Source organism: Ovis canadensis, chromosome 17 (assembly GCF_042477335.2).
Source record: "Ovis canadensis isolate MfBH-ARS-UI-01 breed Bighorn chromosome 17, ARS-UI_OviCan_v2, whole genome shotgun sequence".
NCBI classification, from domain to species: Eukaryota; Metazoa; Chordata; class Mammalia; order Artiodactyla; family Bovidae; genus Ovis; species Ovis canadensis.
Window position 1 is genome coordinate 68482746 of NC_091261.1, and position 25716 is coordinate 68508461.

General features: G+C 44.1%; 1 protein-coding gene across 5 annotated transcripts in view; it reads right to left on the reverse strand.

The window, feature by feature from the left end:
• The window catches only part of FBXW8 (F-box and WD repeat domain containing 8), a 118750-nt gene that overhangs the window by 76680 nt on the left and 16354 nt on the right, over positions 1-25716 (reverse strand). For 4 of the 5 annotated variants that reach the window (XR_011249905.1, XR_011249904.1, XR_011249906.1 and 1 more), the window contains exons 2-4: positions 24006-24110; positions 8995-9159; positions 4867-4955 (exon numbers count right to left, since the gene is read on the reverse strand). Coding sequence is in view for 2 of the 5 variants with exons in the window: in XM_069557578.1 (XP_069413679.1) it covers positions 4867-4955; positions 8995-9159; positions 24006-24110 (359 nt within the window). In the remaining 3 variants the exon portion in view is untranslated. The remainder of the gene's footprint in view (positions 1-4866; positions 4956-8994; positions 9160-24005; positions 24111-25716) is intronic. The other variant, XM_069557579.1, reaches the window with a different exon arrangement.

A 25716-nucleotide genomic window follows, 5' to 3' on the forward strand; every position in this document is an offset into this window, starting at 1 on the left:
CTTTTTAAATCCAAAGAGGGGGAACATGGTCCTCTAATGTGAACAGAAAAGTGTGCTTCCCTATGCAAACTGAAACGCTTCAGACTTATGAATCTTAAGTAACAGTGAGGAGGGAGTTTATTGCAAAACACACCACGGTATACTCCTGGGCATCTGATAAAAGCTTCTGGTGAGCTAATAGCTTAATGGCCAGCACAAGGCCTCCAGTGAGCCCCCTGGCTGACTCTCCTCCAAGTTGTACCTGAGATGCTCTCCTTCACTAGATGGCAGTAAAGCAAACATTTCTGGCAAAGTATACCTAGCCCTGCATCTCAGGTTATAATGTGACCTTTCTGAACTCATGATGTCATCTGTTTTCAGCACCTGTTACTCTCAGTGTGACTGTGGAGAAAGAGGACCCTCTAGGTCTCACAACACAACACAGGACGGGGACGCTGTCACAGCCTCATCCCTTCTGGTCTCTTCCCTCAATGATAAACATGTCATTTGGGAGACATTCTACAACTCTCAGAGCTCTCACCATGAAAAGAGAGAAAGAAAGAAACAACCACCACGCTTCCTAACCACTTATTATCAACCAACTTTCCAGGTAACACCGCCTTCTAAGCCCAAGGACGGCACACACTAAACCTCACCGCGTTTCAGGAACGCTACCAGATCACAGAGGAAATGTAGACAGAGGCTCAGCTCTGACAGAAAGAGAAAGCTGGCTTATGTACACAGACCGGTGGCTTCTCAGCACAAGTTGCTCTCGGGTTAAAGAAATGGGAAATCTTAGCGGGCAAAAAAAAGTCTAAGTACAGGCTGTGTTTGAATCACACACTTTGTCACAGTCGCAGGGACTTCCAACAGCAAAGAAAAAACTGTTTCTGGCATCTTCTGGGATGCTGCACACACTGCCGGGTGGCCACACAACACCAGAGAGGTGTGAGGGGGGACCCGAGAAGGAGTCTGTGAGTCAAAGGTGCAGCAAGGCGGCTCGGGGAGCACAGTGCGTGGGGGGTCTTCCTTCTGTGCGTGCCTGCCCCGAAGTCTCCTGGGTGCTGGGACTGGTGTTCTTTAGGCTCTGCGGTTACACAAGCTCTTCATACACAGCCCATACACACCATTGTCAGAGGAACACAGTCAACAAGAGCCAAGTCTTGTTATTTATGGCACTGACTGAGAACGGGAAGGTACACTCAGGAGAGCGGGTCTGAGGGACGGTTTAGAGACTCCATGCAAAAAAGTTAAATGGGAAAGAACTTGAGGATTATTAAAGGCGTTTTAATTTTTTTTTTTTTTTTTTTACTTTGGGCACACCATGCAGCATGTAGGCTCCTAGTTTCCTGACCAGGAATCAAACCTGGCTTCCCTGCAGAACCTTAACCACTGGACCGCCAGGGAAGTCCCTAAAATAATTCCTTAATCTGGAAAAGATAAAAATCCAGCCACCTAAATCCAGTAACATGCATTTGAAAACAGAAACATAAACGGCACACACCAAAACCCATATTAGGAGCTGTGCTAGCAAGCTGGAAATCAGGCGGCTTTCTCTTCTCCACTTTCTAATAGTTTTGCAAAGACAATATGGTCTTACTGCTGTTTTCATTTTTAACAGAAAAGAAAGGTCCATACATGTCATAAAGGAAAACAAAACGACACTATAATAATAGGGCATCTGAGCATGGAGCCAGGGCTGGAGATGGCGGCAAGGGGCAGGGCGCTCACGTGCCCCCTGCAGAAGCACAGCGGGGCGGGCAGGGCACACGTATCAACCCCACTCCCCAGACCTCGGGAGCCTCCACGACCTCACGCAGGAGGAGCATTTCAGAACAGAATCTATAAAGTTCCTTCCAGGTTTCAAACTGTATGATTCTAAGTTGAAAAGAACTAGGAAATCAGAACAGACAAAAGAAGTCAGGAATTCCTCCAGTTTCTCGTGTAACATATAGTATACAAGTTGGGGGAAGGGAATCTATTAAGTGTTAACACTCTTCTTCAGATTAAAAAATGTATTAGTATTACAGGGAGCTTAACGAAATATTACATAACACCTCTACTTTTAAAAGATGCTTACAAATTAACTGGGCATTTACATGACTATAAAGTTTAAAAATAAAATAACAACATAAGACAAAAATGTTTCGGTGAAGCCTCAAAGCTGTGTGGTTAGCTGCCCCATGAGCTGCAGATAATCACTTCCCTGGGAGGCATGAGAAGGCGAGATGCTGGCGTGGGAGGCCGAGTTAATAGGCTAGCGTGCCATGGAAGCTGTGGGAGGCAGCAAGACTCGAGCTAAGCCTTAAAAAATGGAGACAGGGTTTCTTTTGGAGGTGATGAAAATGTTCAAGAATTAGATAATGGTGGATAGTTACACAACCTTGTGAATGTAGTAAAAATCACTGATTTACACAATTAAAAGGGTGAATTTTATGGTGTGTAAATTGCATCTCAAGTTTAAAAGACATGGTCAGAGGTAACTAGGACAGTATGGGGGGAGAAAAACCAAAGGTACCCTGGGAAAAGTAAGGAGGAGAAAGGGAAGGTTGGAAACAAATTTCAAAGGGCTCCAAGCATCAGGAAAAGGTAACTGGAAATTATCATCCATGAGATAGGAAGGGAAACAAACACTCATGGACAAGAGGGAAAGATCAAAAGTTCTGAGAATAATGTCTGCTTCCTCTGGTGGAAAACAAGCCTCAGGTGAGAGGCATCCACGTCCTGTTCATTTGACAGGGACTTGAGTGTCTCAGAGTTTATGAGCAAATAAGCATTTGATGGGTACCCTGGTTCTGTGTGAAAAGAAGACTAAGGGAGAACCAAGACTGGGTTAACTCTACCTTTCTGTGTAACACACATCAGTCTGAGTCTAGGCAATGCAACTCCAAACCAGCAACACCTACATAGAGGACTGAAAAACTGAGAAGAAGCTGGGAAAAGATTCTGCAACAGAATCTTCAATTATATAATTAACAAGTTTAAATGCAGATATGAAACATAGGTTACTTGCAGATATATAAAACTAAGCCTCCGAACAGATTCCACTTGCATAAAAAATAGAGAAGGAAGGAAGGGAAGAAGAAAAACAGGAAAAATGCAAAAGAAGTAAATGAGAAAGAAATGGTGGGGTAGCCACTGTCTCTTTAAGAAGCTCCTTGGAGATACATAACTGCAGAAAGCCTGGTGAATACAACATTGATTGAGAATGAGGTAACCGCAAACACCGCTGTTCTCAAATGAAAAGGGATTCAAGATCTGACCCAGAAAACAAGCATCGTAACCACTAGATAAAATTTTAATGATAAACACAAGACGCTGTATATACAAGCAAGATTGAAGTATCTGAGGCTAGGCCATCAACGTAAGGTTCTCTTAAAAAAGGGGGCTGTGAGGAGCCTCTCTGACCCACAGATCAAGTTTCATCTCATCGATCCACGAAACTCTGCCATTGCTGTGCTTTGTGCTGGCATAATCTGTGATGCTGAGCAGGCCTCAGGGGAACGGAGAGACAGGAAAAGAAGGACTGGTGTCTGGACTCATGGCCAGGCTGCCTTTTGTAAGGTCCACGTCCGGATGAGAAATTCATTATTGGCTTTCGAGAGTCATCTTCCCTATTTCAATTCCTTTTATGGCGTTCAGTTCAGTCTCAGTCTGTTCTCAAAGGCCTCTAACCAGGAGACCCCTGTAAGCTAGAATGATCCTAGTCCCTCTGGGAGCTACCAAGTAATCTCAGAATTAGCAGGTGAAAAGGACCTTACCTAGCATGAGCTCTCAGGCCCACACTTGAGTGATGGGGACAGAAGCCTAGTGCCACACTGATAACTGGATGGACAGAATTCTAGATTTCTAGTTCATTAATTTTTCTAAAAGCGACAGTTTTATGCTGCCAAGAAGGGCATTAACCTCGAAATCATGGCCAGGAAAACACAAGCTAAAGCAAAGTGTTGCTCCTAAGGTCTAACCTGTTTAGAGCAAAACACTTCTACAAAGGTGCTACGAAACCACAAAGTATTAAAATGATCTCTTTGAAATTTCAATTCAAGCAATACTCTTCAAGGAATGCTTCTGAAGGAGCTTTCTTTCAAAGGAAAAGGCTTTCCTATGACTATGTTGTTAAGTCCAAGGTTTCTGTTTGTCCATCCAGGGAGAAACTTCTTTTGGGCAGCTCACTTCAGAGTCAATCCAGACCCAAAAGTTTAAGTGTCCTGGTCTCTATGGCATTAGGTACACAACGTAAGACTCTAGTTCAAGACATACTGTTAATCCAAAAAGAAAATTACCGCCTTAGTATAAAGAAACACATAAAAACACCTCTCTGATAAAACATGAAGAATTCATGAAAGTGGTTTTTGGAATAGAAGCCAAATTCATAGAAGCTAAAATTAAATTTCTCGGCAATGGAGACAGATATGTAATAAAATGCCTATTTCAGGACAAGTTAACTGCAAATACGATCTGTGTGGTAGAGAAGGAAGATTACCTGTGTGGCCACAACCCTTCCTCATAATGAAGGCTTCAGAATGAGAAATCAAGAATAGGACCCGTTTTTGCCAACACTTACTATTCTTGAGTTTTTTATGTCTTCATAAAGAACAAACTGTTGGCCTTAATGAAAATCTAACATAATAACATGCCACAAGAGTCATTTAAAAGCTCAAAAGATATGAGACAAATGGATTACAGAGCCGCCCCACCCCACTCGCTTCAGAGCCCTCGACTACTGGAGGACACAGACAGGGGCTCCGTCTTATCTCCACGTGGGCTGTGAGTGGGAAGGCACGTGCTCCCAAAGGTAGAATGAGGTGGCTGAGACGCAGAGGTGGTCCGTGAAAAGTGAAAGACCTTAGGATGAAGAGTATTAAATGAAAAACTGTTTTTGCTTACCCAGCAATGACAACGCCATCGTGAGAATGCACATCACATAAAACTGCGTCGGGAATGTGTTCCAGCTCACTCACAGCGCCTTTGCGATTCTGCATGAGAAAAGGGGTGTGGTTTATACTATTCTCGGGATGGCAGGGAGACAAAGCATTTTGCTCTCATCTATATTCCACGGTGGGTTACCTACAGCATGGACTGTGTCCACAGTTAAAGAGACTCAAAAGGACACAGATGACAACCAATATGTTAAGCTACTAGCACTTTCAAGCTGCACACACTGAATGGAACTAGACTGTGAGACACTGGCCCACGCCCTCGGGGCTTACAGGACATAAACTACTTCACTCTGCAGAGGCTGCCGGTGAAGAAACACATAAAGTGTATTTAAAAAGTCCAGTTTGGTGGAGAGAAAGTAGTTAATGGTATTTTACCTGCTAACAGCTCTTGTAAGTGCTCTCAGAATAAAATTAAAACATATATACAACAAAATAAAAATCAGGGTGGAGGGGGGAAGGAGAGAAGACTTTATTTCTGATTGAGAGGTCAGAGGTTCATGGAAATGGTTTATAAAGGAAACCCTAAAACCCTTAACACAGTAGCTCCTGAGGTAGGTGAAGAGAGGCAAGAGGAAGATATATTTTCCAGTATATGCCCTTTGATGACTTTTGATTTACTGTATCATGATTGATTCAAAATATACACAAATAACTATTTTTAAAATAAAGGGAATCTGGAGGTATAGAAAATATTTACATGTGGGATGTTGGGAAGGGTGGGACAGTTACGCAAGCATGCATAAAGGTATTCAAGAATATCAAGCCATCAGAAAATATGAATACATAACTGAATCACTTTGCTATACACCTGAAACACAACACTGTAAGTCAATAGTACTAAAATTGAAAAAAAGAATACCAAGCCATCTATAACTTCACCTTTGTTGTACCAGCACAAGGATCAGAAATAGTATAAGTGCCAAGGATAGTTCTTCGCACACAAGTTTCCAATAAATGGTAGTTACTATTACTATCTACATTATTATTAGGAGACAGATGATGACATCCATCCATTAAAACCAACATTTATTAAGCAGCTGAACTCCAGACGCTGTGCCAGGTGATCCGCTCGGTGATCGCACTGAACTCAAGAAATGAGCCCAAGGCTGAGGGACACAAACTGGACACATCCAGGTGGGGCTGTCCTGCTGGTGTGAGACATGGGAGAGACTGCAAAGTCATCCGTGCAAGGACCATGGCCAAAGTGACAAGAACAGCAAGCTCTTTTGAGAGACCAGGCAGTGAAAGCAAAGGAGAGGGTCTATGCACTCACGGCCTCCACGAAGTTCTGTCACGTGGCTTCCTCTTCGTCCTGGGCTCCAGCCCCACACTGGTGTTCTGGATTAAGAGACCTTAGCACTCCACTGTGAAACAAGTGCGTGCAAACACCAGGGAAAGGAACACCGTTTCACCCTTGCTCTAAAGTCCAGGTAAGTTTGTACATTCACAGGTCACCCTCTATGTGAAGTACTGAGAACCCTGGGGTCCCTGCTGAGCTTCCCCAGACACTGACCTAGGAGATTTCAAACCAAATCACCTTCCCGACCCATCCAGAGGATGACCAGGGATAGCACCAAACTACAGCACCTGTGTGCCAAAGTCAAGGCTAACCGAGCTGCATACACAGGCCAAGCCCTGGGGGAGGAGCGTTAGATACCACTAGACAGTCCTCTGGACTGCAGCCTGGAGGGCGCAGCTACTCTCAGCTCCACATTAGAGATGGGAAAGCAGAGGCACCCACAGGGAATGCATCCTGCTCTCTGCTCCCTTTCATGTTTTCATAAGGATTCCTTTCATTCCAGAATCACCACTGTTAATGCAAGAGCCATCACTAGACACTTGACCTCTGTAGACCTTATAGGTAACAGTGTGGGATGTGGGCCCAAAATGCTCCAAAGAGAAGCCTCCCTCCAGTCTGACTCCAGTTCATTCAAGCAACAACCTCTTACTGAGCACTTACCAAACACATGGCTTTGTGCTTGCTAGAGAAAGACAACAAACAGATGTTCACTTAAACTCTATTCAATCTGCACACAGGCATGGAGCTCCAGATGCTGAGGCAGGTCGCTAAACAGCGTCACTTCTGCCCCTCAGCCTGGATGAGGAGGGCATGCCTGCTTCCCCCCTTCACTCCCTCTGGTGTATGCAGGTGTGTGCGCTCAGTTGTGTCCAACTCTTCTGCAACCCCATGGACTGCAGCCCACCAGGCTCCTCCGTCCATGGAATTCTCCAGATAAGAAGACTGGAGGGGGTTGCCATTTCCTTCTCCAGGGGATCTTTCCAACCCAGGAACTGAACCTGCGTCTCCTGCACTGGCAGGTGGAGTCTGCCAGGTTACCAACTGCACCACCTGGGAAGTGTCCATTGTCCGTGGAGCAAACAAAGAAGTCAGCTGCTGTGTTCTCCCTTAGGATCTGACATTTATGAACTTGAGCCATGGTACATGGAGTACCTCCAGCTCTCTTTTGAGAGTGCTCACAACTCTCAAAAGCATCCCTCCTTCCTGGACAGAACGCCCTCCTCTCAAGCGTTCCTTAAATTATGGCCCCTCCTGCCAGGGTTGGAGAAGGCAATGGCACCCCACTCCAGTACTCTTGCCTGGAAAATCCCATGGGTGGAGGAGCCTGGTAGGCTGCAGTCCATGGGGTCGCGAAGAGTCAGACACAACTGAGTGACTTTACTTTCACTTTTCACTTTCATGCATTGGAGAAGGCAATGGCAACATACTCCAGTGTTCTTGCCTGGAGAATCCCAGGGACGGGGGAGCCTGGGGGGCTGCTGTCTATGGGGCTGCACAGAGTTGGACACGACTGAAGCGACTTAGCAGCAGCAGCAGCAGCAGCAGCCAGGGTTAGACCCTTGGCCTTCCTATCTCCAGCCTGTCTCAGCAGGTTTGCTCTCGCTTATGTCCTTCACACAGACCGAGCCAAGCAAAAGGGGAAGAAGGGGCCTCCACCTGGTCTGGATGCACACGGCGGGCAGCGGGACTTTTATTTAGTGGAGGTGTCTTTGTGGTCTAAGCACAGCTGTGCTAATTCTCTTTGGAAGGGTGGCTCTCAAACAGGGGTGATGCTGGGGGAAGGAAGGGAATGCTTTCTGGCCTGTACTGGGGAGCGGCTGGAGATGCCGCAGAAGCAGAAGATCCTGCAACGCTCAGGACAGCCCTCACTAAAAAAGATCTGGCCCCAGATGGTGCCAGCCCCGGGGCTGAGAAGCACCAAGTTAAAGGAACACTGCTCTCATTGACTTAGCTAGGAACTGTGACAGTACCCAGATCTAGAATACGGTCACTAATCAGGTTGTGAGGTGACTGAGGACGGACGTGCACATAGGCAGTATGTGCCCATCAGTAATGAGCAAAAGCTTGTTCATCTCAAAGTCTATTGGGATTGACTTTTACAAGAGGGGAACAGAGAATCCAGTTCCATCCCTTCCCTCCACCTGAATATCCAGCCACCAGGTGGGAAGAAACGGCCACCAGGCTGGCATCTCCTCATGCCTCAGACAGCTCCATGTAACACTGCTCCTGACAGTGATTTCTTCAGAAACACTTCACTGGGTAAATGCGTAGCTGTGATCTAACATTTTTGGAGAGATTTTGAAGTGATAAACGTTATGGAAGCGAGCCAATAGGTTACATGAGGCAAGGGAAGACAATACTTGGAGACGCTTAGCAATCTCCCCCTTACATTGACCGGAAAGAGCACTTTCAGGCCCTCTTTTGCAATCAGGTGATGCTTTCTTGGTCCATCCAGGGAAGAGGCAACAGTGAAAGCGCGCTGCACGGAGCACCACTCCAAACACCCGACCATCAGAGGGAGGTGACTGGCACCTCAAGCTCACCTCCTCTCCTGGAGGACAAAGGACGCTCCCAAATAGGTGGCTGGAAATGAGGGCAGATACTCCAACGGTCAACAAGCCACCGTCAGCTGCAGGGACACTCACCACACCCTTCTCTCTGCTTTTAGCAGTGAGCCTCAGGCTGAAACTGGAGGGACTCAGGTTTCATCCCAGGTTTCATCCTGGGTCCCTGCAGGCAACTCCCCTGCAGGTAATGGTGCTGGCCACTGCCTACCTTCCAGTTGGTTCTCAACATGTGCTCCTTGGCTCGGCACTCTTGGAACACAAGCTTCCAGCAAGAATAATCGGAGATGCTGCTCTCGGGGAGGTGGCCTTCCTGCTGGCACAGCCTGTACCACAGCACCTCGTCTTCTGCAATCACCTTCCACGTCTTGCTCACCTACAACAGCCCAAGTGACACAAACATCAAGTTCTGCAATTAGAGACATCCCTTGTCATCCAAAAATCAATCAACACCTTTCTTTATCACTGCCCTGGGTTTATGGCAGTATAAAATGTCTCATTAACAAAATCCTCCGAGGCGAAAAAAATACAAGCAAATGTTTCCAGTTTTATCTTTCAAGATTTCAAAATTGCTGTACTACCAACCTAATGCCACATTTTAGACTAGTTGGTTAAATTATTTTATACATACACATGTAAATACAAGATATAAAGAGAAAAATACATGTAACAGACAAAAAATACACACTAACATGTTAACAGATACAAAATCACACACAGCTTTTCAGAACAGAATCTCTGCTTTTTACTAATAGGCACTTGTATTTCCATCTTATAGAGCTAGACACTGATGACCTCTAAAGTAAAAAGCTGTGATAAAATTAATATCCATAACCCAAACTTCTGGTCATGTGAGAAATTCAAATTCACTTTATGTGTGAAAACTCAGATTTTAAGTGTGTAAATAAAAAATATTCAACAGAAAAGGCAAGCTATTAACTAGGACGATAAGATCTGATAAGAGAGAAATGAACACTATATCTGGACTGGATTTCAAATCCCAACTGTATCCAGAGGAAAGGGTCGTTTTAGCCGTTAAGAGCTTTGTCTTCCAAGCCTAACTTTGGGAAATGATGGATTTTCTTCATCATGAGATTTACTGCACAAAGTCGGGCAGATTGTAAAGGATGGACTCCGCTGGCAAAATGAGACGGCAGATCCACATGGTCTGAGGCCTGAAACACATTCCGCTTGCTGCCCCCTCAAAGGCGGAGCCTCACTTCTAATAAAGTCATGACCAGCGGTTCTCAGCAACCTGCGCTCCATAACACTCCCCTGGGGCTACTCCAAGACATCAAATACTCAGATAAGAAGGAAGAACAGGAGACACAGTGAGAGAGAGCACACAGCGTGCGCCCGGCAGACTCTCATTACACAAGGGTGCCTCACTTGATGAAGTGCTGCTGGAGTTAACTTTCTAACTACAGAGTGAAGATCGCCGAAAATCTGCTCCTCAAAAGAAGCGACAAGGATACTGCCAAACATTGTCAAAAAAAAAACTTTTCCAGAGCTCCAGAAATTAACTACAAGCTAGTAATATTCTGAGGAGCATTTATTCAAGGAAAACAGCTGACCCTTAGTAAGAATAGCAACCTTTGTGTTGTTTTCACCTGCATTAATCCCATCCTCGTCCCCCAGCTCCATGGCAGCCTTGAAAACCACCAGCCTCCAACTACAGTAGCTGTAATAACCAGAGGTCTAACAACTCCCAAGGAGGCCAAATGGGTTTACAGCTCTCCAAAAGCATCTTCATCTGATCTGACTTTGATCTAACTCTGTCCTATACCCAGGACGTTTGTCAGAAAAAATAAGGGACTACTGTTTAACAGTGCAGCTGCCTGACATGGCACTACAAACTTGGGCTAAAAGGAGGCTGATCGAAAGACTTAAAAGGAAAACCTAGAGAGTGGAACACCCCATTATAAATATGTTCAAAATACTAAAGGAAAGCATATCTAAAGAAATAAACATATACGCACAACATCTCAGAAAGTACAGAATATTGATAAAGAGATAGAAATTATTTTTTAAGAACCAAATAGAAGTTTTATAGTTGAAAAGTATAATAACTGAAACAAAAAAAAAATCACTAAAGGGGCTTAACAATAGATTTGAGCTAGAAGAAGAATCAGAAAATTTAAGGTCAATTAAGATTTTCCATACTGAGAAAGAAAAAGATCAAAAAAACAAAAAATTAACAAAATTAACAGAGCCTCAGAGAACCATGAGACATCATCTGAGTGGACCAATATAGGCATTATAGGTGTCCCAGATGGGGAAGGAAAGAGATAAAGGAGTAGAAAGGACACCTGAAGAAATTAAGGAAAAAACTCTCCCAAATTTGAGGGAAAACATTCATCTGCATAGCAAAGAAGTTCAGCAAACACCATGAAGAATAAACTCAGAGACTCACACCTGCTGCTGCCGCTGCTGCTAAGTCGCTTCAGTCGTGTCCGACTCTGTGCAACCCCATAGACAGCAGCCCACCAGGCTCCCCCGTCCCTGGGATTCTCCACCTAGACACAGTTAGACTGTAGGAAGCTGGAGACAGAATCTTGAAAGGATCTAGAGAAAAAAGACTCATGCACAAGGTACTCCGTACTTCTCCTCAGAAATCACGGAACTCAGAAAGCAGTGGCCCGCAGCATATTCAAACCGCTGAAAAGAGACTGCCAATCAACAAATCTAGAGCCAGCAAAATGATCCTTCAAAATTAAAAGGAGAAATTAAGATATTCCCAGATAAACAGAAAATAAGAGAATTCATCTGGAGTGTATCTGCACTACAAGAAATACTAAATACAATATTTTGACTGCCTGAAGGCAGTCCTTTAGGCTGAACTGAAAGGAAATATACTTTATTTTCTAAGTAAACATCACTACAAAGGTAAATATAAAAGTATAAATGTACGTTTACTTGCATCCCTTTTCTTCCATCTGATTAAAAAGACACAGCCTAAAACTGCTGATGGGCTTATAAAGACTGTACTATTATTGTACAAATTCTAAGAAAGGAGAGAGAACATAGTTATTCTAGAGCACTTTGGTTGTACAATCGGAATTAAGTTGGTATTAGTCAAAACTACGTTTTATGAGGCTCACTGTAACCCCTAGGGCAACCATTAAGAAAACAACTCCAAAATACGGTACACGAAATAAGAGAATTAGAATGGTATGCTAGAAAAATATCTAACACAAAAGAAGATAACAGTGTCAGAACAGAGGAACAAAAATGACACACTAACAGTTCTTTAGGCGACTGAGGGCAGCCATCACCTTTCCCTTCAGTCATTTCTTCGCTGGTCTAAACGCTACACATTTCCCTCAACTAACTGTCACAGAACTAGCTCCCATATTCATTACCTCTGAAGTGTACCCTCGTGTTTATATGTCTGCACTGTCCCTCTTCAAATGCGGTACTCGCAACTAAACAATATCCCAGATACACAACTTTCAGGTGCCATGAACAGAAGGATTTTATCAGATACTAATTTGCTACTTCACTTAAAGACACAATGCAGAACCCATAGTCCAGAGCTTCTGGAGTCCATTTATTTTAACAAATATTTAAGGCAGACAAAGTTATATATTACAAACACCCATGGACACACCACCCTGCTTAAAAATATTACCAATAAGCTTAAAACTCCTATGTATCTCTCTGAGTCCACATCCTTTTCTTCCCAACAGTAATCTCAATTTGGTACTTATCAATCTTCAGTCTTCTTAAACACCAACTGTAATTAAAGAAAAAAAAAGCCCCCATTTCTTACTCTCACACTATCACGTTTTAAATTCTTAGCTTTCTAAACTTTCTATTCATTTTAAATCCCAGCTCATCACACATGCCCACTCCCAGCATTTTATATCATCTTTGCATTTCAATTCTGTCATCCGTTATATGCATGCTACTTTCCCTTTACATAAGTCATCCTCGAAATGCAGTCTGTGGGCCTTCACGTCTTAATTATTTTTAAAAAACTAACCAGGATGGGGCTGAGTACAGAGCCCGTGGCAAAGCACTAGAGCCCTTCTTCCAGGCTGACAGGAATCCATTAAGCAGCCCACCCTGGGCGTGGCCACAGCATCAGTTACAAATCCACGTAACCACACTGTCATCCCACACCTCTCCATCTCAGCCATAAGGGCATCGGGGAAACAAACCCTCATCTGATCACAAGCGGTCAGGCAATAAAGAATAGGATAATGACTCAATAACACTGGAGTCCCAGTTCTGACTAGCGAGAACACCACGGTTTTATTTTTGGCATGTCTGCTCCACAGCTGAGCCTGTCCATGACACTAGGTGGTGTCTGTCCATCTGTCTGTGCCAAAGGGAGTCTCAGCACTAGTCAATCAAGCAGAACAGACAGGGACAGACCAACATCCACTGTGATGAAGGTAGGCAACAACTCAAATAGCTCCAGAGCACAGTATGTCTCCCACAGGCTCCTGGAATTCAGGGTTAAATAAAGTATAAGACAAGGGTGAACACACAGACACCCTCATGGTTTCTCAAAGGCACAGAGAGCTAACTAAACTGAACACGCAGCAGTTTACTCTGATCCGTGGGATACATCAGTCCTTTTTTTTGGTAAAAATTATAAAAGGTAAAACTTTGCAGAAATTATGAAATGTAACTACCAGATGAGAGATTCACATTAGTTAAGTCAATACTTTCACTACACACTACACAGCACTTACCAAAGCACAGTCAGCAGAACAGCAGCTCCCTAGCTTTAGAAAAGGATTCTCAGGACTCCCCTATGGTCCACTGGTTAAACATCTGCCTTGCAATGCAGAGGACATGGGTTCAATCCCTGGTCAGGAAACTAAGATCCCACACGCCAAGGGGCAACTAAGGCCTCACACTGAAGCTAGAGAAGCCCATACTCCACAACCAGAGACAAGTCCATGTGACGCAATGAAGACCCAGCACAGCTAGAGTAACAAATAAATAAAAATAAAAAGGACTGCACGGTCACACAAGTTTGGAGAACACTGGTTTAAACAAAACTAAGCAGGATTCTTCACTGTGGGAACTTCTCAGAGCTTTTAACAGACTGACATGTGTGCTGCCTGTATCTAAGGAGGAGACATAGGAAGCTGTGTTTCTCAAACATATCTGGCCCCTGAACTTTTCTAACAAGGAGTATATCGAAAGCCTAGTGCCCTCCAGAAGGCACCTTAGAGAATGCTGATATGTGTTATCGGTCAATAGATTAAAACACATGTTGGGTGCTCACCACACAGTAGGCACTAAGGCCAGCAATTCTCATCCACTTTCCACCTTAACCTGCCTAACTGACACCTTTTGCAGGTAGGTAACACCCCAGAGATGTGCCCAGACTGGGGGCCACTTCCCCATGGCTGGGGAAGCTAGAAAGGAAAGTTCCAGTCTCTGCCCTCAGAGTTAGGCTGGACCACAAGACTAGCCCTGAACGGGGGGTAACCTTTGTAATTCCGGAGTTTAAAAATTAGCCACAAGGCTGCACTTTGTTAGATGGAGCCAGTGAATCATCAGCATCTCAGAAGAATCCAAATTCAGCACTCACTGATTACAAACTAGAATATCCCAATTAAACTCAACATTCTAGATGGGGTTCTACCAGTACTAAACTGTACAAAGGTCAACCACTTTAAAACAGAGAAACTTTTCAGAGTCTTTCAAGAGCTCTCAAACATGTCAGACCTTGTAAAAGTTGGGAGCTGAAAACTTTTAATATGTATCAGCTTCAAAGAAAATGCCAAGTAGTCTTAACACAATCTGAAATCTGTACAACAGGGTTATGGGATGAAAACGCAAGAATAAAAAGTTGATGTTTCAGTGCATCATCCCACCACTAACCCCCAAACCACAGGGCTTCTTTTATAGAAAATAATATTCAGGATAAAGTTTAAACCCTGGATAACAAACAGTAAAGCTCTTTGAGGGATTTATAAAAGATTAGAGGTGAGAATAACTTCCAAAAAGGGATCAGGATTGTACTTACAATTAGGTATTAAACACAGAAACATGCCAACAATTTCTTTAGCAAACTGTAAAGGGAGGGTTGCCTTTTTATTCTTCTTTAAAGGAGAACAAAAATGACAGGCTTTAAGAATTTCTTTTAAGCCTGAAAGGGGAAAAAAATCAACAAGAAAAAGACCTAGCTAAAGTTTCATAGTAAATTTTAGAGTCTCACCAAAAGGAAATCTAATTGTTTTGATTTCTTAAGTTACATTAAATCTAGAAAGTTTACAAGTCTGCATTTTCCAAAGGCCTAATGGTCTTTCTTTAATACACTGAGATTGGGCTGGCCCTGCCCAGTAAAAGTCCCACTGAGTGAGCCTCAGCTGCAAGAATTTGCTAATAAAAGTGTCTCCAGCATTTTGCTTTATAGCACCACTATGAATTGTAGCATTAAAAAAAAAAAGCCCTTGGCTCAAAAACTAGCTTATTAACTCTGCCTGGATTAAGGTTACCAGTGGGGTCCACAACAGGGGAAAATGTCATTGTTCCAGTCAAGCAATGATGTACGAAGTCCACCTGGGAAGAACACTGCTGATGTCCAGCTACCGAATCCAGGAGTCACTTCAGTCCTCCTCTCGGCTGACTCACAGTACCACTCATTACGTTCGATCACCTTCACCTCCTTGTAAAATTCTCTTCCTTGGTTCAGAACCTATGAACGCTGGGTTTTCTTCCCACCTCACAGGTACTAGCTTTTTAGTCTGCTTATTCTCTAATCACTGTGGTATACCAGGCTCAGTCCCCCAATCTCCTCCTCCATCTACACTTGTGTCCCTGGTGAGCTAGTTTCCTGGCTTTAAATATTATCCATGTGCGGACAGCTTCCAGATTAACATCTTCAGTCCTGAGTGCAACCCAGAACTCACCTGCAGCTTTACATCCAAGCACTGATCTTTGCTCATCCCACCACTTTCCCCTCCATCAGTAATGGCAACCTCACCCCCTGGTTGCTCAGGCCAAACACCCTGGACAGCTACTGAGTCTTCTTTCTCTCTCCACATCCAACACATAAGCAACCCTAATTCTGTCCACTTCCACCAGCCAGTCCTGATCCAAATCATCATGGGCTCCTGTGTGTGTGTGTGTGTGTGTGTGTGTGTGTGTGTGTACACGTGTGTGCTCAGTTGTGTCCAACTCTTTGCAACCCCATGGACTCTAGCTCCTCCATCCGTGAAATTTTCCAGGCAAGAGTATGGAAGCAAGTTGCCATTTCTTACTTCAGGTCATCTTCCCAACCCAAGGATTGAACCAGAGACTCTGGCATCTCCTGCACTGGCAGACAGATTCTTTACTACTAGCACCACCTGGGAAGCCCCACTGTGTGCTCCTGGCAGCCTTCAAAATGATTTCCTTGCTGCAGGTCTTGTCCCCCATTGTATTCTCCACACAGCAATCCAAATGATCCCTTTTAACACACAGGTCAGACCTATCACTCCTAGGATTAAAATGCTTCAGTGGCTTCCCATCTCATTCAGAACCCAAGTTCAAATTCCTTTTATTCAAGTTCCACAGATTAAGTGCCTTTCCAGTTGGGACCATCTCAGCTTCTCTTCCTGGAGAAGGAAATGGCAACCCACTCTAGTACTCTTGCCTGGAAAATCCCATGGACACAGCAGCCTGGTAGGCTACAGTCCATGGGGTTGCAAAGAGTTGGACACGACTGAGTGAGTTCACTTTCTTTCTTTCTTTCAGCTTCTCTTTGCCCTGTCTACTCACTGTATTAGTCCTATATTAGTTTCCTACTCAACAACAGAATGGGAAAGACTAGAGACCTCGTCAAGAAAATTAGAGATACCAAGGGAACATCACATGCAAAGATGGGCTCGATAAAGGACAGAAATGGTATAGACCTAACAGAAGCAGAAGATATTAAGGAGAGGTGGCAAGAATACACAGAAGAACTGCACAAAAAAGATCTTCACGACCAAGATAATCATGATGGTGTGATCACTCACCTAGAGCCAGGCATCCTGGAATGTGAAGTCAAGTGGGCCCTAGAAAGCATCACTACAAACAAAGCTAGTGGAGGTGATGGAATTCCAGTGGAGCCATTTCAAATCCTGAAAGATGATGCTGTGAAAGTGCTGCACTCAATATGCCAGCAAATTTGGAAAACTCAGCAGTGGCCACAGGACTGGAAAAGGTCAGTTTTCATTCCAATCCCAAAGAAAGGCAATGCCAAAGAATACTCAAACTACCGCACAATTGCACTCATCTCACAAGCTAGTAAAGTAACGCTCAAAATTCTCCAAGCCAAGCTTCAGCATTACGTGAACCGTGAACTTCCTAATGTTCAAGCTGGTTTTAGAAAAGGCAGAGGAACCAGGGATCAAATTGCCAATATCCACTGGATCATCGAAAAAACAAGAGTTCCAGAAAAACATTATTTCTGCTTTACTGACTGTGCCAAAGCCTTTGACTGTGTGGATCACAATCAACTGTGGAAAATTCTGAAAGAGATGGGAATACCAGACCACCTAACCTGCCTCTTGAGAAATCTGTATGCAGGTCAGGAAGCAACAGGTAGAACTGGACATGGAACAACAAACTGGTTCCAAATAGGAAAAGGAGTACGTCAAGGCTGTATATTGTCACCTGTTTATTTAACTTATATGCAGAGTAGTACATCATGAGAAACGCTGGGCTGGAAGCAGCACAATCTGGAAGCAAGATTGCTGGGAGAAATATTAATAACCTCAGATATGCAGATGATACCACCCTTACGGCAGAAAGTGAAGAGGAACTAAAAAGCCTCTTGATGAAAGTGAAAGAAGAGAGTGAAAAAGTTGGCTTAAAGCTCAACATTCAGAAAATGAAGATCATGGCATCTGGTCCCATCACTTCATGGGAAATAGATGGGGAAACAGAGTCAGACTTTATTTTGGGGGGCCCCAAAATCACTGCAGATGGTGATTGCAGCCATGAAATTAAAAGACGCTTACTCCTTGGAAGGAAAGTTATGACCAACCTCGACAGCATATTCAAAAGCAGAGACATTACTTTGCCAACAAAGGTCCATCTAGTCAAGGCTATGGTTTTTCCTGTGGTCATGTATGGATGTGAGAGTTGGACTGTGAAGAAAGCTGAGCACCAAAGAATTGATGCTTTTGAACTGTGGTGTTGGAGAAGACTCTTCAGAGTCCCTTGGACTGCAAGAAGATCCAACCAGTCCATCCTAAAGGGGATCAGTCCTGGGTGTTGTTTGGAAAGACTGATGCTAAAGCTGAAACTCCAATACTTTGGCCACCTCATGCAAAGAAGTCACTCATTGGAAAAAGACTCTGATGCTGGGAGGGACTGGGGGCAGGAGGAGAAGGGGACGACAGAGGATGAGATGGCTGGATGGCATCACCGACTCGATGGACATGAATTTGGGTGAACTCCGGGAGTTGGTAATGGACAGGGAGGCCTGGCATGCTGCAATTCATGGGGTCACAAAGAGTCGGACACAAATGAGCGACTGAACTGATCTTCTAACAACTTATCACACTTATGGCTTAAAATAACACACATTTATTCTGACAGTTCTGGAGGCCAAAAGTCTAAAATCAAGGTGCTGGGGAAATTCCCTGGCTGTCCAGTGAAGAGGGCTCCATGCCTCCACTGCAGGGGGCAGGGTTTCAGTCCCTGGTCAGGGAACTAAGACCCCACAGGATGCATGGCCCAGTCAAAAAATAAACAAGTAAAAAATAAAAGTGTGGGCAGCCAGACAGCATTCCTTCTGGAGGTTTCAAGCGATAATCTGTTTCTTTACCTCTTCCAGGTTTGAGAGGCCACCTACATTCCTTGGCTTGGGGCCCCTTCCTCCGTTTTCAAAGCCAGAAACATGGCATCTCCTCTTCTCGCTGACCTCCTGCCTCCAGCTATGCAGCTTTGCAATTACACTGAACTCACCTCGATAATCCAAGATCACTCCATGCCAAGATCCTTAACATACATCTGCCAGGGTCCCTTCCCACAAAAGGTAGCACATTCACATCACAGGTCTGAGGACAAGAACATGTACATCTCTGGGAGGCTGACACTCAGTTACCACAGTCGAGCCAGCTCTGACCTTCCTGCTGTCCTCAAGCACAACAGCTGCACTCACCTCCAGGCCTGTGCACCTGTGATTCACCTCCGCCAGAGACCTGTCCAGCTTCCTGCTTCCCTCCTTTCAGTCTCTGCAGAAAGGCCACCTTCTCTGTGACATCTTCTCCAGTCACTTAGAAGTGTAAGCCCAACATCGTCTCTGCTGGTCTGTTTTCTCCACAGCACTTACCACCACCTGATATACTCTATATTCAATCCTGTATTTACTGCACATAACTGTAAAGCTTTCTAAAAGGCAGGGGGAATGGGGTTTCTGTTTTGGTCACTGCTGTACTCACTGTCTGCTGCTGCTGCTGCTAAGTCACCTCAGTCGTGTCCAACTCTGTGCGACCCCATGGACGGCAGCCCACCAGGCTCCCCCGTCCCTGGGATTCTCCAGGCAAGAACACTGGAGTGGGTTGCCATTTCCCTCTCCAACTCACTGTCTAGAACGGTACATACATGGCACACAGCAGGCCCTGCATAAAAGACTGAATGAGAAGAATAAGTCCAACACTTAAAAAAATTGGATTGTTTTTATTTTCAAAGGTCAGCTCCTGGCATGTGCTGTCCTCAGGAGGCTCTGACTTTCTTATTCTAGCATAATCTCTTGCTTTTTGATTTCTTTTCTCATTTAAATATTAATATGGAAAATGTCCACCACACAAAAGTAAAGTGAACAGTATAAACAACTATCAAGCCCCCCCCAACTCTGCTCAAATGATTATCAACACTTCACTGTCCCTGTTTCATCGAGCTCCCCATCTTCTTTCTGGAGCTGCTCTGCTCTTCCTTAACCCCATTTAGAGGGAGCAGCCATTGCAACCGGGCAAATTAAAAGAAAGCGCCCGTAGGCGCCTGGGTGTCAGATGTGCACGAGCCTCCCTGAGGGAAGTCTAGGGGCAAAGGTGAAGTTAAGAACTGAGGGAACTCTGCCAACAACCGCAAGTCCTCAGCATCATTTCTGCTCTGAAAAAAATCAACCCAGAGTGCTTGGCTCTGAATCCCCAACTTTAAACATGTCATTAAGATCTGCAGCTAGAAAAAGTCTGGTTTTAGTTTCTCCTATTTGGACATCTGGGAAGATCATAAGATCACATTTTCCTTGAAACTTGAAATATCACAATCTAATAGACTAGGCTTTAGTTCCAGAAGTACTTCTTTATTTTGGTAACACCTACTTCTTGCTTGCCAATTTTTATCATAAGTCTTAAGTTTTTAACCTCTCTATCTTCCCTCTTTTTCTTGATTACATTCTTTAAGGACATTTTTCTACGTTTTACTTGAAAAGCATTACCTTTTTGCCTTTGCAGCTCTACTGCTAAAATTACACATTAGGAAATACACAGAACTAAAATATATGTTAAAACTGAAAATGAAAAAATAAAATTACAGGCATTCCCTGGTGGCTCCATGATAAAGAACCCACCTGCCAATGCAGGAGACATGGGTTTGATCCCTGGTCCAGGAAGACCCCACGTGTCATGAAGCAACTAAGCCCATGCGCCACAACTACTGAGACGGAGTGCCCCAGAATCCTTGCTGCACAGCCAGAGACACCGCTGTGGGGAGAAGCCTGTGCAACTCGAGAGCAGCCCCCGCCTCATCGCCACGAGAGAAAAACCCGTGCAGCAACAAAGACCCACTGCACCTAAAAATAAACAAAACCTTTAAAAATGAAATCTCTAAAAAATTGTTTAAATAAAATAGAATTACAGAGATGGAGAATAAATTCAAGGTTTCCAGGGTTAGTGAAGGGGAAGGGTGTGGCTATAAAAGAGTAGCAGGAATTCTTGTGATGAAAGTTCTGTACCTTGACTGTGTGGTCACTCAAATCTACACACATGATAAAACCACACAGAACCAAATACACACAAATAAGCGTGTGTTAAACTGGTGAGATCTGAATAAGCTCCGTGGACTTCGCAAATGTCAATCCCTGGTTTTGATACCGTGGGACAATTTTCCAAGACACTGACAATGGAGGAACTGGGGGAAGGGTACTCAGAACTTCTCTGCACTGTATTTTGCAACTTCATATCAATTTAAAATTACTTTTAAAGTGTTTTAAATGAACACTGGCACATACTTAAAAACCTCTACTTCTTAGAGTTATCCAGTAATATAACAGCACACTTACTTTTTTCTCATAAAAAACAAAATTCTGAAATCAACAATTTTGTCATTGTTACCCATTGTAAAATATTACATTGGAAACACTGGAAATCCTGTGGACATACACACACACATACAAAAAACATACAATTATAAGTAGCAAAATGATAAACTGCTCAGTGAGCTGTCCCACGCATAACACCTTACTAAAAGCACACTGTCTGAGACATCTCAGCGTGAGACTCTCCCACAGAGATATAAACCCCTTGAGAGCCAGGTATGGACAGCAACAGGCTAGGGAGGCCAGTATCCAGAGTCCACAGGGTCACAGACTAATGTGGGGGGACTTAAGTTCTGAAGCATCAAGCCTCACAAAGCAGAAAGGAGACGAAGTCAGAGCCAAATCAATTCTCCAAGTCTGTGGCATAATGAAATCTCAGAAGTCCTCCCCAACTAGGATTCCTTACTGTGAGTCAGTTACCAATTTGGCATAAAGATCTAAGCAAACAGGTTTTCTCCAAGGGTACACATATAGTTCATGGTGCCAACTTCCCATAACTGGCCCAACCAATTTCACTCAAATCCCAAGGTGGCTAGATTAAAAGAGAACCAGAGGAAAACAGCAAGACGGAGAGTGCTAGCCCCCTCTGAAATAAAATCATAAAGCAGCAGGATGTTCCACTGAACAGAAGGCCCTTTCCCCTGTTTCAAAAATAAAAACACTGTGAGAAACAAATGAAAATGCTACTTATTTTTATTAGTTTGGTGTTTTATTTTAATGCTTGAAAAAAAAAAAAAAAGCCAAGTCTACAAACTACTGGCCATCCATTGTCCTCTTTGTGCAAAAGCTCAGAAAACAAACAAACAAAACAAAACAAAACAAAAACCCTGGCTTTGCAGATCACAGCCACCTCAGTGATTCTGGTTACAGATATTTTCTATTCTTACATATGTGCTTTAAAAATTAGGTTCAACAACAAAAATCCAAATCCAACTGGCCCAAGAGGGAAGAATTCTGGTGGACAATTGGACTACTGTGTTGCAAATTAAACTGTTCACACCTGCAGAATAATCTCACCAGCATAACCAATCTACCCTGGAATGCAGCCCCACTGTACCAAAAGGGGGATCTCTTCTTCCACCAGATCCTATCTTTCCACTGATAAACTCTCCGGATGAGAAAACCAGCAGCAGATGTGAAAGCCACATGGCCCTCTACAAAGCGGGAGAGCAAAAAGCAATGTTAAAAGAAATGATTCCTTAAACAGCAGCTCCCTATCAAGAATGAAGATTTTATCACCGAATGCTGACTTTGTGGAAAGCAAGCTATTAGACCCTGTTCTAAGGCTTCAGCTAACGGCATCCAGCTGAAATCCAGGAGCTGGGCTTAGCTACACCCTTGTTTTCAATTCTTGGGACAGGGCCAATATGTAAAGTTAGAACACAACAAACCCAACTGCCAAGGGAAAGAAGGCAACGTAGGTACTCTTACTGAACGCAATCGATAGGCTCTGAGCAGTTTATACCGCAAAGATTTTTATTTTATGAATTTTACCCTTTGAATAATTTCTTTCTAAAGAGTTCCACATTCTCCATTAAAAAATATTAGCCAACATCCCCTTTTAACTGATACTGTGGCAATCAAAAATCCTGAAAACTTCCTCAAATTCATATTTAAGTAGGAAAACATTCAGATTAAGCAAACTGCTTCATAACAGGGTAAAATCATAATAGGGAAATAGAGTAAAACCAGAAACTCTCTAAATTGTCTTGCCTTCTATTGTCATTTCACTGAACTGCCACGGGGTCAGCCAGCTCTAGAGTCCAAGTTTGAGCACAGTTTTCACCACTCTCAAACTGCCTTAATATTTTTAATTTCACATTCATGGCAGTGTTCTGGATTTTTAATGTATAGTTTTCCTACCACTTAATGTCTTTTTTTTGTTTTTTTTGGCCACATTGCCCAACATGTAGAATCTGAGTTCCCTGATCAAGGATTGAATCCCGCACCCCTTAGAGTGGAAGTGTGGAGTCTTAACTGCTAGACCTCCAAGAAATCCCTCCTACCACCCAGTTTCACCAAACTCTTTCTCCTAAAGGTATACAGACTTGTGTCAAACACATTATAGGATCTAGAGATGGGAAATGGTAACCACTAAACAGATTACTTCTTTGGCTAATACGGGCCATGGATACTCCAGTGTCTTCTGGGAAACACAGCTGTCCATGAAATCCCAAATGATAAGCAATCACATTCACTCTTCACCAAGAAGAGAATACAAGACTAACTTTAAGGGCATAAATGCCTGCCTCTTAAAGCATAGCCAAAGCCACATTGGCTTCAGCTGGTAGAAATGCAGACTAGTGGGGGCCACACCCCAGACCTCCTGAATCTGAAACTGCATTTTATCCAGCCCCTCTGTGATTCGTGCACACAATAAAGTCTGGCCTAAACTATCTACCACTACCCCACTCCACCAGCATGTGGCCCAGAGCAGGCACGAGATGGGGGACGCTGATCTGCAATTCCCTTGGTGGCTCTCAGTTCTCACATGCCTCTCACCTCACTGCACGGAATTCGGGTGTCTGAAGGGTAATTTGGACTGTACAGTGGAACATGATGTCACTGTTTTGTCCCCAGGCTGACCCTGAGCTCCCAACCTAACAGCTGGCTTGACTGAACCAAGGCCTCACACCTTTGCATCAGAAACAGTGAGGACATTAACAGCTCTGGCGAGCTCAGAAAGGCGAACACAGTGCTGTCAGCCTTGAGCACACTGCCACAGGTCAGGCATAACTCAGGGTGCAGGAGGAACGCGGCGCCGGGGCAGTCAGTCGCGAAAAGACCACCACCACGTGGGGATACGGAACATGATCGTTTAAGCTCAAGGTTGCTTTCCTTCAAGTAAAGCTGCTATCCCATTGGTTACCTCTGTGGAGTCTGTCATTGTGTAAAGTACACTTCTGTTACGGAGGAGCTTCCCACACTCGAATTACACGTGTAAGCAAATCCTGATGGCTTACCTGTGCGCACCTTCCTAGCTCTCTCCTGTTCAGATACTGAAATATATTGATTGCCAACTCATAAGGCAGTTGGATATCAAAGAAGGGAACATCATCCATTTCATTCTGAGGAGGGAAAAAAAGAAAAGAAATATTAAAATTCTGAAACATGAAAATGTAGGCCCTTTAAATGATCAGCAATGGCCCTAGGTGGTGACAAGAGAGAGAACTGTGATACCGAGGAAAAGCAAAACATTCTCACTATTCCACGGAGCACAGTTATAGAACTCATTCAGAGCCTTATAGTCACTCTCAAAGTTCTGACTCCCCACATTCATACGAGGTCTCCTCACATGCACTTATAAACTCCACAAGACCATCTCACAAAATGATTCAAAAAGCAGAAGCAGGGGTGCCAGCTCACAAGCTGAGGGGTGCCACGGGAATCGGTGCAAAGGTCCGTGGAAAGCCTCTCAAAGTCTCAGGAGAGATGAGTGGCAGGAAGCCAAGAAAGAGCCTTGAAACCAGGGAGAGAGGCCACTGGTCCTTCCAGGACAACTGCTCCTATTCCCCAACCTGGACTGGAGTGTGTGTCCATAGCAGAGAAATGCTGACCTAGGTCACTGCAGTGTTTTCTCCAAGAAGAGGGGGACAGGGCTGTGAATGTGAGCAGAAAGTACATAAACGAGGCGCCGCTCCTGAGTAAGGTGAGCACTCGCCCCTCGGCCACAGGAGAAGCACAAGGCTTCCTAATGCACTCGGGGGCTTGCGCTGGTTAACCGAGTGAGCCAGTGCAAACAAAGCAGTTTCTTCTTCGGTGTCATTTATTAATGCAAAGAAATTAGAGCTCGCCTGCCTTTGGATAAGCAATTAGGGATGAGGTAACAGGCTTTATTTGAGAGATAAGGCTGTCATGACGATCCTGGTAGCACAAAGAAATATGAGCGTGAAACAGAAAAAAAGGCCAAGTGTGCACATGTATCCCTCTGCCTGTTCCCGAATCCGCCTGCCAAAGCTTGCTTTGGAGTAGGCTCCTGTGAAGCTGGGGAAAGCGGCGCTATTCGTCCCAACAGAACTTGCTTAATAAAATTCACTTCTAGTAAGCTTTGACTGACATCAGCGACTTACTGGATACAAACAAAAGTATTAATTCACCACTCAAATACAACAGTTGTATACTGCAAGGCTGCATGGAAAGTCTCGGTGTGCTAAGGCACCAAGAATCAGGGTGAAGATTTTTCTGGAATTGTGTTTCCATTCATCTAGGACTCTCAGGGCTAAGAGTATCCAGGGCATAAGGAGGTAATGTATTCAACTGCAAAAACAGTGCAAGGCTAATAAGCATGAAGGCCAAGAAGGCTCTCTAGAGGGAAAGGGGGGAAGGGCTTATAGTTCTCGCCGGGTAAAGAAGGAACAGAATGTTAAGTCAGGACAGAAGGGTTGGCTGTACCGAAAACAACAGGAAAAAAAAAATCTGCAAGTGTAACTGAAAGACAAAAAGGAACCCTGCCTAAAAAAATAAAGGGAAGTCATTGGTCAGGCTAGGTCCCCTCCTACAGCTAATCGACTTTACCCATCAAGAAAAAGAGGCCTCACTTTCTCTGCCCAGATTCAACTTCAGATGCCTTATTGTAACAGTGGAAGGAGTCAACGAAAGTGGCACACGTTACAAGGCTGTCACTCACAGCCCTGGACTTTCTTTTGCTTTCTCTTTCGGATTATCTGACTACAG